The 13,723-nt window shown below is 43.5% G+C and overlaps 1 protein-coding gene across 1 annotated transcript in view; it reads right to left on the bottom strand.

Moving 5' to 3' along the window:
- The window catches only part of LOC138032439 (C-reactive protein-like), a 45,600-nt gene that overhangs the window by 20,122 nt on the left and 11,755 nt on the right, over positions 1-13,723 (bottom strand). Inside the window, exon 3 of the mRNA XM_068880113.1 lies at positions 10,906-10,930. Within this exon, the coding sequence (XP_068736214.1) occupies positions 10,906-10,930 (25 nt within the window). The remainder of the gene's footprint in view (positions 1-10,905; positions 10,931-13,723) is intronic.

Genomic DNA, 13,723 nt, shown 5'->3' with positions numbered 1-13,723 from the left:
TAGGTTTTCCCGTGTAAAAACCGATGCAAGAAATTTGTTCAAGTGTTCAGAAATATCGCATTCATCGGTTAATATGCTTCCATTGTCCAACTTGATAACTGTCTAACGTGAGTGAACAGAGACTTTGTGATCAAGTGGCTTGAACAAGTAGCTATAGGGCATGATAAAATTATCCAAGCTGTACAAAATGAACGGCAAGGAATTGCAGTGCGAGAACCATCTCCAACAGGAAAAAAAAATTCAGGAAGATGTGAGTACGGAGGAGGTTAACAGATCAGAGAGAGAGGACCCAAATGAGCTTCCCATGATGGAGCAGAACGACCTTGATCGAGCACATACACCTCTACAATGAAGAAGTATTGAAGTAATGCATCAAGAACGAAAAGAAGGGTTGCAATCCTTGAAATCATTTGACAGCGCAAAACTGAGATCAGAAGTTGTGTTGTGAATGAAGCAATGAAGGACATCCATACCGGAGACATAATCGAGTTGACCTCTTTGCTATATGGAGCCACTTATGTTACGACTGAAAAGAATGGGAATGTTGAAAGAAACGCGATAGACAAAGTACCAGAAGGTTCATTGATGAACTTAGCGAGCGAGCAGGCCCTCTGAGGGACTGGGCTGGGGGTAGAATGAGGGCCTGCCCGCATGGCTTTGTATTTTGAAGGTCGCGTCCAAATTTTGGACGCAAAATGCTGATTGGCTGAAATTAAATTACTTGGTGACGTCACCATTGGCTGGTCAGAAATTGTAGAATGTTACCGTAACTTTACATAATTAAAGGTCGGGCAACGCGATGCAATGGCTTCTCAGCTGGAAGGAAAGGAAGTTCTATCTCTGTTATCCACAGGATTCGGGAAAAGTCTTATTCTCCAACTGTTTTTCGTAGCGGCCAAAATACAACGAGGGCGACTTCATGTCACCGTGGCAGTCTCCTGTCCTCGACAAAGCATTATCGCTGATTACATTTGGACAAAAACTTGGGCCTTTCGGCTGCCTCAGTTGCCGATTTAACGATAGAGAACGATAAAGGAACTCTACACGATTTTAGCAAGTATTTGGTTAAGCCGAAAAGGCGGCTACACAAATGATTCCTCGATCTCCTGGGTGACACCGATACACTTGAAAACAAAATAGTCCAATTTTCAAATTGTTGAATTAGCAAAATACATATCTATAATCACAAATACTCGGTAAGCCTTGAAATAAACTGGTGTAGGAATTAGAATATCTGTCTAGTATTAAAGTGTGATGTAGTAGTTGTAATGTCTGATTTTCACTAAAATAAATTTAAAAAGATAATTCCGCTTCGCTTTACCGAAATTTGGCAGCAGTTGTGGTCGACGAGTCTCACATGGTGGAGATGCGGTCAGGGAAAACGGATTTCTCTGTTACGATTCCAGTCGTTTCAAGTTTGTGTGCTAATTTTTTTCCCTAACGAACGAAACACATTTTCCGTGGAAGGGACTCCGACGAATTACCGTACAGAATATTCAGCTACGCTTTACAGCATCAGCAGTAGTTGTTAGGATTTTCTAGCGAAGGCTTCCTTCCTTTACAGTTTTTTTGGAGTTTCTGCCTCGAGCAATTTAGAAATACACAACGCGTGGCTTACTGTTTTTTTCAATGTTTACTTCTGGTGTGCGCTGATTGGCCAATTTTTGACAGCTCCCTCAGCGTGACATCAGGAGGTGGCATTCAAAATTCAGAGGGATGCGTGCAGGCTCTCCTTCTCTCCCACCGCAGAGAGAGAGCCTGCTCGCAGGCTATGATGAACTCTAAGAGCGAGTGGAATTGTTTCCGCGTTCCCTGCGCGATAGTGGCGCGAGACCACGTAAAATAGGTTACCCCATGTTGGCTTACATGACATCTAGGAACACACACACCTTTTTTAATGCGTCTTACATGAGGTTCTTTTTGACTGATGAGGCTCGAAGAGCGAAATATATTTGAAGATTCTTAAACATTGTTATTTTGTTTTTACATTTTCTATACGTGCGTCGAATGTGATACTCGAGACGTGATGTCTTGTTCTGCAAGTAGTTCAAAAAGGGAGAAATTAACCATTGCGGAAAAGACGAATCAACAGAAACATCGAATCATGGCGTAAGGATTTATGTAACATCGAGAAAGTAAGGAAAGGACAGGGGCACCCAACGAGAATGTAGTTCAAAAGCACTCAAACATAGCACTGTTAAACGTATTTTAGTATTTAAACGGTACATATAGTCATAATTTTATCCACTAAAAAGTTTTCATCTGTTCGGATTTCCTAGCTGAAAGTCTAGTGATCCGAAAATTATAGGTATCAAAACCTACCATTTCGAAAATTTTAGCCAGAAAAAAGGCTCCCGAAAATTCTAGGTGACCTTTTTAGGGTAAAAGTCCGTTAAAAATGGGCAATTATACCATTTTTCAGATGTTCGAAAATCCTAGGAAAGGCAGGCAAGCAAGAAAGTTTACAACAAATTTTCGGATAATTCTAGATCTCAAATCGTCTTCCGAACAGATATTTTCCGAAAATTGACGTTGGGTGCCCCTGAAAGGAAATACAAGATCAAAGCAAAGAGAATGTTACTGAATAGAAAATATCAGCTACAAAGGAAGGGAACTTGGTATGCCTCAGAAGTGCTGAAACAAAAGACCAAAGCAGGTGTGATCAAGATGAAGGCGTGTGAGGATAGGTGCCTTCAATTCACTCAAAACAATCTGTTTCGAACAAGTTAAAGATAAGAGACTGAGTCACCAAATTTGACTGAAGCAACATAATTTTGGAGTAACATCTGGGCAGAGGACCACAATGAGAACGCAACTTGGCTTAAGGACTTAGGACGACAGAGGCGCAACAGGACATTCACATTACGTTGGAGGATATACGATCTGGAGTGAGAAAGATGCCTAAGTGGAAAGCAGCCGGTTCTGACTATATCCAAGGTTTTTGGTTTGGGACTCTGACTGAAATACACCCTCAGCTCTAAGCATTCCTTCAAGAAGGAGTACAATCTGGAAATGTCACGGTATCTTAATGGATGATTTGAAAAGAACTGTCTCCAATTACCGCCCTACTGCATGCCTGCCAACAATGTGGAAGCTTTTGACAGGGATAATGGGAAAAAAACTTGACATACATCGGGAAAGACATGGATCGCTAGTTGACGAACAAAAAGAATGCAGACGACGATCAAGTGGGAAGAAAGATCAACTGCTTGTAGACAAGGCAATCCTGAAGAACTTTCGGAGAAGACTGACTAACTTGTCAATGGCGTGAACTGACCTCAGGAAAGCATACGATGTCTTTCCTCATGCCTGTATCCTAAATTGTTTGAACATGGTTGGAGCAGCAAGAAATTTCATAACGTTAATCAGTAACAGCATGAATAACTGGAGACCTTTATTGGCATCAGGTGGAAGAGAGCTTGGCCAAGTTGACATCAAGAGAGGGATCTTCCCAGGAGACTCGTTATCTCCATTACTCTTCATTGTTATCATGTTGCCACCAATCCTGGTATTGAGAAAGATGAGAGCAAGATTAACCACCTCCTTCCTGTTCATGAATGATTTAAAGTGAATATGGATCATATAAAGCTATATGGTGCGAAAGACCAACTTGGCTCCCTTGTCCAAACGGTGAGAAACGTTTCTGGGGACATCCAAATGTCATTTGGACTTGACAAGTGTGCAGTCCTAGAAATTGTGATGTAAGCTGTTGCGTAAGCCATTGTTTCCCTGGGGCCCTTGCGACACGCCATGTGCTCGCAGCCATATTGCTCGATTAAACGTGTTGTTGGTGCGTTCGATTCTGCCTCATAGTCGATTACCTAGCTAACATTATATGGTGTCAGAAGCGGTGAAAGACAATGACGTCCTTCCGAGTTCAGCTTCCGGAAAATTTCGACTTCAGTCATCCAGAGGGCTGGCCTAAATGGAGCCGACGTTTTGCCCCCTTTCGCCAAGCAACAGGCCTTGTGAAAGAAGAGGGAGTAAGCCAAATCAACACTTTACTCTACGCCATGGACAACAAAGCCGATGATATCCTCAACTCCTTCAAGTTATCAACTACTCAACTGAAGCAGTATCACACTGTGAAGACGAAGTTTGACGAGCATTTCGTAGTACGCAGAAATGTTATTTTTGAGCGCGCCAAATTCAACCGGCGCCGGCAAGAGGAAGGTGAGACAGTTCATAGTTTCGTCATAGCTTTACACGCTTTGGCCGAACATTGCGCCTTTGGGACACTTCAGGACGAATTGGTTAGGGACCGGATCGTTGTTGGCTTGCTTGACTCTAAACTCTCCGAAAAACTTCACCTTGACCCCGATCTTACGCTTACGAAAGCGATGCACCAGGTCCGACAAAGCGAAGCCGTGAAGAAACAGCAAACCCTGATGAAAAACGGCTTCAAAGAACTCGCCGAGGTGGACGCTGTCAACTTTGAGAAGCCGTCAAAATCAAAAGTCTTCAAGAATCAAGTTGAAGATTCCCCAGTGGTGAGACGCTGTGAATACTGTGGAAAAACCCTAGGACATATTTGACAATACTGCCCTGCCAAGGAAACAACTTGCCACAATTGCTCAAAGAGAGGTAACTGGGGAATCGTTTGCAAGTCTTCGAACACAGTTGGCTCGGTTGAGGAACTACGCCTTCTTAGGAGCAGTTGGAACCGAGGCAGGCGAAAACATCTGGTCATTAAAGCTCTCCTTAAACAACTCCCCTGTTTCCTTCAAGATAGATACTGGGGCGGATGTGACAATAATCCCTGAGAGTATTAATTTTATAATTCACTGCATCCTTCCCCAACTCTGATCAAATCAAGCAAGACTTTGTTTGGCCCAGCAGATACAGCCCTCCCTATCCATGGCTACTTTATGGGAAAAAATCACTCATGCTGAAATGGCTACAGGCCAGGAAATATTTGTTGTGACCGGAGCCCGACAAGCCCTCCCCGGCCGCCCAGCAAGAGAGTCACTCCAACTTGTTGGGAAGATAAATGCTATAGAGGCAAACAAAGATTACAAAGCACAGTTTCCAGACCTGTTCACTGGACTCGGAAAACTAGACCGACCTGACTATGTCATAAAACTGAAGCCAGATGCCAAGCCATTCGCTCTTACCACACCCAGGAGAGTGCCTGTTCCCCTCCTTTCGAAAGTCAAAGAAGAACTCGCCCGGATGGACCAAATGCACATCATTTCCAAATTTCCACATCATTTAGCAAACTAGACGCAAATTCAGGGTTCTGGCAAATTGGCTTGTCACCAGAGTCGTCCAAGCTCACCACCTTCATCACGCCATGCGGCCGGTTTTGCTTTAATCGTGTACCATTTGGAATCAGTTCGGCGCCCGAACATTTCCAAAAGCGAATTTCACAGGTCCTGGAAGGAACGGAAGGATCTCTGTGCCAGATGGATGATAACCTGGTCTTCGGTAAATCGTTCAAAGATCATGATGAGCATATGAAAGAAACTTTATGCAAGCTACAAGAGGCTAACCTTACCTTAAATGAAGAAAAGGGTGAATTCACCAAACCATCTGTAGAATTCTTAGGCACCATTGTCAATGCCGAGGGCACACAAGTTGACCCCAAGAAAGTGGAAGCTATTACTAAGATGGCAGCCCCTAAAGACCCATCAGAACTGAGAAGGCTCCTTGGAATGGTTAATCAGCTGAGCAAATTCCAACCTCATATAGCTGAGCTCACCAAACCACTAAGAGATCTCCTGAGCACCAAGAACCACTGGACAAGGGGTGAAATTCAGCAACAGGCCTTCTCTTCTGTCAAAAACAGCCTCGCTTCCACTCCTACCCTTGCCCTCTATAATGCAAGCCGTCAGACAAAACTCTCCACAGATGCATCTTCTTATGGCCTGGGGGCGGTTCTACTGCAAAACCATGATAACCAATGGCACCCAGTCGCTTACACCTCAAGAGCCATGAGTCCTACAGAAGAGAGCTATGCCCAAATTGAGAAGGAAGCATTGGGCATAACTTCGGCAAGTGAACGCTGTGCAGATTATCTCATTGGACTCAAGTTTCACATCGAAACGGACCACAAGGCTCTAGTCCCTTTGTTCAGTACCAAGAACCTCGACGAACTTCCAGCTAGGGTGCAGCGTTTCCGGATGCGTATGATGCGATTCTCCTACAGCATCTCACATGTATCTGGGAAAAAACCTGTGTACCGCTGACACACTATCCCGTGCGCCTCTCGTAAAACCTCTGAAGCAGCAGGAAGAGAAGCTGGAAAATGATGTTATGGCCTATGTTGACTGGGTTATCAGATACCTGCCCGCAACGGAGGATCGACTGGAAGAGCTGAGGTGCCAACAACAGGAAGATGAAGTGTTGTTACAAAGCAGATCATGGAGTATTCCTCGACCCAATCGCCCGAGAGATCTCAACTCCCTGGACCGCTGAAACCATACTGGCCAGAGAGAAATGAACTGACAATACAACAATTAAGGCTTACTGATGAAGGGCAATCGTCTTGTCATCTCTGTGTCCGTGCGACTAGATGTCCTAGAGAGAGTTCATGAAGGCCATCAGGGTAACAAATGCAGAGAGAGGGCAAAAGCCTCAGTATGCTGGCCAGGTCTGAGCAGACAACTGGAGGAAGTGGTAAAGAGATGTCCAAGCTGCATGAAACAGCATGTTAACACAGCGGAGCCAGCGATTTTTTCTGAACTCCCTGACCGGCCTTGGCAGAAACTTGCCGCTGACTTATTTGAGCTGAAAAATCAACAGTACCTACTTGTCATTGACCAATTATCTCGATATGTTGAGGTAGCCAAGCTGTCCCGCACTACTTCACTTGACATAATAGTGCACCTCAAGTCCATGTTTGCGCGACACGGCATCTCAGACCAGCTACTGTCAGACAATGGCCCGCAGTTCTCAGCGAACACATTTGCCAAGTTTCAGGAAGAGCTTGGATTCACGCACATTACGTCAAGCCCCAATTTCCCCCAAGCAAATGGCGAGGTAGAACCTGCTGTTCAGACTGTAAAATACTTACTAGAGAAGGCATCAGACCCATACAAAGCCCTAATGGCATATCGTGCCACTCCCCTTGAAAGTGGCCTCAGCCCCGCTGAACTTCTGATGGGAAGGAAAATCCGCACCACGGTTTCCTATCCTGCCAAGCCACCTGGAACCTAACTCGCCTTACCTAGAGCAGTTCAGGGAGAAGGATTCTGTACTAAAATCCACACAGAAGAAGACTTTTGATCGACGACACTCTGCTGAGAGCCTCGCAGACCTCTTACCAGGAGATCCTGTCTGGCTACCCAGTAAAATGGTTGAGGGGACCGTGATAGATAAAGCTGGTACTCCTCGGTCCTACACTGTCGAAACGCCAAATGGATAGCTAAGGAGAAACAGGCGCCACCTAAACCTCCTCCCTGAAACGCCCAGCGAAATGGAGAGTACACCTTGCGTAGAATCCTCCCCCTGTGAGAGAACCGGCAGTCCAGTGTGCTCTACCCCGCTTGTTGGCCCAAGGAGAAGTGCCCGAAGTTGCAGTGAAATACGAGTTCCAGAACGTTTCCGAGAATAGCTGACTTTGGCCTGTTTATTTGCTTTTTCACTTTCTTATAAAACAGTCAAGTGAAGCTATGATCTTCGCAGTTATGAACGCAATTTTTACAATTGCGTAGAGAATCCTGAAAAATTCTTGACTTCAACGGGGTTTGAACCCGTGACCTCGCGATTCCGTTGCGACGCTCTAACCAACTGAGCTATGAAGCCACTGACGTTGGGAGCTGCTCAGCTGTGGGTTCCAATGGTCCCGTGAGGAATGAATCAATGAGGAAATGGTATATGAAATGAATCATATATGAACTGCGGATATGAAATCAAGTGAAGCTATGATCCTCGCAGAGTACACCTGCGAAAATCATAGCTTCACTTGATTTCATATCCGCAGTTCATAAATGATTCATTTCATATACCATTTCATCATTTATAAAACAGTCTTAGTTATTTGTTGTAGCTGATAGAAAGCTACCGTAGTTCATAGGTTGAACTGAGAGTTCCTCTCTGAACTTTTGGAGGACTGCTTATTGCTTGGAAGGGAGATGTGATGTAAGCTGTTGGGTAAGCCATTGTTTCCCAGGGACCCTTGCGACATGCCATGTGCTCGCAGCCATATTGCTCGATTAAACGTGTTGTTGTTGCGTTCGGTTCTGCCTCATAGTCGATTACCATGCTAACATTATAGAAATTAATAGAGGAAATGATAAATAAAAAAATTGGGGTAGAGGTGGATTGCTGCAAGTATCTTGGAATGCTACACTTAGACCAGACATTGAAAAACCAAAATGAGGAATAGGATTACAACAGAGTATTTCAGGAGGGTTAAGATTTGTGTAAATCTAAGCTGAATGGAGGCAATCTGATTAATGGGTTAAATGAATGGATGCATGCACACAAGTAGTAATGTTGCAAGATTATATCTGCCATGGGAGGAAGGAAGGTGGAAGAAGTTTGATACCAATAGAGGACTGTGTAGACAAAGAGAGGAAGGCGTTACATGCTTATCTTCAAGAGAGTGTCGAATGGATGCTGGTTGCTAGGACTCAGAAAGTGATTGATAAAGAGGAAAGTCATGAGAACTACAGGAAGTCAGGGAAATGAAATACACTTCGAAGATCCTCGAAGAGGATTATCCTGTGAAATTAAATGAATTTCGATCAGAAAAACGTTAACAGCAGGATACTATGCTATTTCGAGCACTTTTCTATGAAGCGTGGAGCCACACTTTTGCAGTGATATCGGCATCAGGGAAATACACGTTCTACGAGTGGTACCTACGTAGTTGTTTGAACTTATAACTGGACCTCAATTAATAAGCAAGCAGCCCATATTTATTTTATACCCAAGCAGTTCGCAATGGAAATAACGAGGCAAGATAGTTTAATTCGCTGCTTTCCCGGTTCTTGGTAAATAATGCAAGCGGTTAGGGACAGATGAGTATAAAGTAAACTAAACATAGTTTCGTGTGGCGTGCGCAATACACAGTTGTAGCATTAAATGAAATGCTCTTATAATGCTCTTTTTCAAGTTTACCCAGTCTTCAAACGGGTGTGGAATCCAACAACCTGTAAATAAACACAAGCTGACCTTCTGATCTTTATAGTTTTCAATTCAACATTTCCTGACCAAGAATAAAAATGTCACACAATCTTGCTTCCAAAAACGCAGTTTTCTTTTCAGCGAGAAAATGAAATCAACAGCAATGGATAAAAGTTGAGAATGTTGCTGAAAGTGACGTTTCGGGACTGTGCCCTTCATCAGTGGAATATTCGTTAATGTTTTAAGCCACACTTCCTAGTATTTGATTTACAATTTGAAAGTTGCGTTGTGCACGCGCGCGCGAACTTCAAATAAACTGAAAATTAGCATTGAGGCCGCGCGGCTGGCATGTCCCGTGACGAAAGATGAGACGCATCTCATGTCTCTTCCTCTGTTTGTTCAGGGTTTTTGAGACAATGCTATTCAAGTCCCCAGGGAACTCATTTGCCTATTTATGCAAAGCTTCTCTGGTTTTCGCTCTCTTTCGCCAAGTTACGCCGTTCTGGTCCAGTGTGGAATTTTTTGCCCCTCCCACCTCCTCTTCGGCGACGGCCCCTACCCCGGAAGGTAGACAAATTTGTCAATGGGTTGTACGGACTACATTACAGAAGGCATATAACAAGGTGCCACATTTGTGGATCCTGAAATGCCTCCAGATGGTCGGGGCAGCCCAAAATATGCTATCTTTACTCAGCATCAATGTTACCAAATTGGCAAGCGCCAGGATCTGACTTTGTACAAGGTCAGTCTGGATCAAGAACTTCAAGAACCTGAATGCTCGTATTGCAACTCAGTTATAGTTCGATTTGGCAACCGACATATGGTCAGGGTGGATGAAAAAAATGAAGAGCTGTAGAGAGTAAGGGCCCCATGAAAGGTAAAGCAGTATCAAAATAACTGAACCAACACGAGCAATATAGGTAATACTGTCAGCCGTTGCCCAAAGCAGGCAGGCTGTCTCCGATCCAAGAGAATGAAAAAGGAGGCATTGGCCTTTGGGACCACTTTTTCAACACTGGCACCTTTTCCTGGAAAGTGTAGTTTTCATTGAGTAGGGGTGTGGTATGAAGATGTGCCATGAGAGTGTTTTGGGAAAAGATGAATTTAAGCTCCTGTGGGATACAAATATATCGAAAGACCACCAAGTTTGTGCAAGAAAGCCAGCCCCTGTATTGATATAGCAACACCATTTGATGCTGGAGTAATACAAAAGGAAAAATGTGGATACGTTTCAGGACTTGAAAAGAAATTAGAAAGATGTCAGTGAAACGGATGTTGTGCCGATCGTGGTTGGAGTCTTGAGGTCATTGGGGTAGACACGTCCATCTAGCTTCAAAAAGCTGCCCTGCTCGGAACATCAAGGATCCTATAGAAGGAATTGGAGGGCTAGATGCCGAAGGAAAAATGTTTTGTTGTGCAAGTCTATATCTGTGGCAGCTTGTTGCTGCCTAGTGCCTGTGTTTTAGAACTCTGGTCTTACTTTCGTCTCACTAACTTTGCAAATAAACTTGCCTTTAATTGACTGGTTTTCCAACGACTGAAGTTAGTTGAGTGCAGTGGACCATGATATTAAGAGAGTGCATCCGGTATCATAAATGATATCACTTGAGATTTTGTTCCTGACTCCCTAGTTGTGGAGGCGGCGAACGTTTTTGAAACATAGCAGACGGAAGAATTCAATTTACAAAAACCATCTCTACTGGTCCCTATGAGAACAGATGCCTCGCAATAGCAATGAGCATCGTTTGAAACAACTCGCAGCTCAGTGCACGTACACGTTAATTAAAACAATGAAACGTTACAAGCTAGATAAAATTTGACAAGGCTACTTACCATCACCTTCAATACAATTGTTTATCTGAAAGAAAAAAACGGTTTAAGACTCTCAAGTTGGTTCTTGATGTTTATAGCATAGGCGAACCACCCTCTGTTGGTGTTGTTGTTATCGATTTGTAGAAGGATAAATACATTAAGGCGGTTGCGATATGCTCAACAATAAAGTTTGAAAGCTAATAATTCAATGAAAGATCAAACGAAGTGTCAACTGAGTCCTGTGTTATGTTGTTTTGGTCGTTCCAAGCTGTTTGAGGCGTCATTTTGCGAGATCTCTTCTCGACCGACAGTAAAGGTAATTGACAAGGTAGATAGCACCTAGCCGCCGCCTTTTGACCTCGTCTTGTCCAAGCTCGAACTGACGCCAAATCAGTGAAATTCTCACCTTAAAAACACCAGCATCCAATCGATTAGGGCTGTCCCCATACCTTCGCCGAATGTGAGCGTCATCTTTCGAAAATTCACTCGAGAAAGGCTAACCTGAAATCCATAACAAACTGAGAGCTGCCAGGAGAACTGCCTGGGAACTGGGAACTGCCAGGAGGGGCTGGGAACTGCCAACGGTTGCGTTGCACTGATTGACAAAATCGAACAGACTCAAATGCTTCGAATTCCTTTGGCCTGGTTTCTTGCACCGATCATGTTGAGAAAGCTTTGTTATGGGTTTCAGGATCGCCTTTCTCGGGTGAATTTTCGAAAGATGGCGTTCACATTCGGCGAAGTTATGAGGACATCCCTAATTAATTGGATGCTGGTGTTTCTAAGGTGAGAATCTCCCTGGTTTGGCGTCAGTTCAAGCTTGAACATTACGAGGTAACAAGCCGGCGGCTGGGTGCTACCTACCTTGCCAATTTTCTTGACTGTCTAACCGTCGGTCGAGAGAAAAGACCTCGGAAAATGACGCCTCAAACAGCTCGGAACGGCTAAAATATAACACAGGATCCTGGAACAGGATTCAGTTGACACTTTTTTTGATCTTTCATTGAATTATTTGCTTTCAAACTTTATTACCGAGCAAATCTCAGCCGCGTAATGTATTTATCCTTGTACTGATTCATAACAACACCAACAGAGGGTGGTCCGCCTGTGTTTATAGTTTGACAAAAAAAAAGTCGAACTGAGTGACCCATTGATTCACGCATTGACTTAACGTTCACCAATTGTGGACAGCCTGAAGCTCCAGTTAATCATAATCATTATCTTTGTCAAAACTATCTAATTGACAGCGCAAGTGTTAAAGTTATGAGGTTGTACTTTTAAAAATTATTATCTTTGTGCTTTTACATTATCTCACTGAACGTTCTCGAAGACGTGATTCATTTGATGGATATTGCTGGAATAAGCGACTGCTGACTTTCCAAAAAGAAGGCCGGAAGGGTTTCGACCTACAGTTTCAATTATTCAATTCTCAAGGACTCGGCGCATTTTCCAGGAATTCTTATCCTCCACACCAAATATGAAAAAAAATCATATACAGTATAAGCCAAACGAGGAAATAAATTTTGGTAATTCCGCCTTATAATAATTGCCAGAACATTCACTTGACGACGTTTGTAATCTGGACGCTTTAATTAATGTCAGTTTAGCCTTTCTCAAAGACCTTTTATTTTTTCCCGCTTAGTGACGACTGGTTGGGTCAATTTAAAGGACTTTTGCCATCTGCTTGGCGCCAAAATTTCACCGGTGACGGCAACAATTCTAAGAATATTAATAGTTCAAATGGTGAGAAGCTTTAGGACGTCATATTGTTTTTGCACTGACTGTGTTGTTGAAGTCTCATCGGGAGTCGTGATGGAAGATGTGGAAGATGCGATAGAACTTGGTCTACAGAAATTAGGATGATCAAAAATGACAGAGAATCAAGCTTCTAAACTCAGCAGCTTCAAAAGCTCAAGCAATTTTTTCTAAATACCATATGGCATAATTATACTGAATCAATATGGTTTTATTAAAAACATGCATGCGTTGTGCATGTAACGGGATTGGAGTGGCGCCCATCCCTGCAGTGAGTCACGGCAGATGCCGGGAGTTACTGTAGAAGCTAAGAAAAAGGAGACTTCGGGTTGCCTTCGACTGCGGTCGGCCTCTTGGCTTGTCTTGTCTTGTATTAAAAAGAGACTCACTGGGCCTCAATTTTGTTGGCTTAGCAACATAGTGAGTCAAAAAATACATCCATTTCCATTCGCTGAGCTAGAGATGTCTTAACAGTATTTTCAATTGAATTGGGAATTTGAAGTATGAAACTCATACGATATAGCTGCTACTATTTTTGAAAATATATATTATAACAAATGAAAGGCTGCCTGAGGCTCCTTAAGAAGTCCAAGCAGTAGCAATGAAAATTTCCCTTTCATTTTCAAACAAAGACTATGACAAATAAGAGGCTGCCAATTTCTGCTTCTCACTTAAGTCCACAATACCATCGGCAGCAGCAAGATACCCCAGAGGCTCTGCTGCCAGGTTAGCAATGGTGTTATCACCACAAAAGGAAAATTCTTGAATTCTTGGAGTGCTGCAGCATTACGCATTAACAGTTGAACTTGAATTGTGCAACGAAGGCGTGCTACCTTGAATGCACTTACTATAGTGCTGAGCGGATCGCGGGACTTCTGTTGAAAAAAGTTCGGTCCTGGCTGGATACATGCTTTAGCGTGATCAGGCAATTTAGCTTGGAGGGCAGCATCGTCATTGTCAATTTCTCTGGCAACAGCCAAGGTGCAAGGTTAGTGGCCTACACCAACTGCTTGAGCAACAACTGAAAGATCTTCATAGCATGAAAATATCATGGGGCCGTCACCTTCAAGGCTATATGTTGACT

The sequence above is a fragment of the Montipora capricornis genome, chromosome 14 (assembly GCF_036669925.1).
Source record: "Montipora capricornis isolate CH-2021 chromosome 14, ASM3666992v2, whole genome shotgun sequence".
Classification (NCBI taxonomy): Eukaryota; Metazoa; Cnidaria; class Anthozoa; order Scleractinia; family Acroporidae; genus Montipora; species Montipora capricornis.
This window is presented reverse-complemented; position numbering and strand designations above follow the sequence as displayed.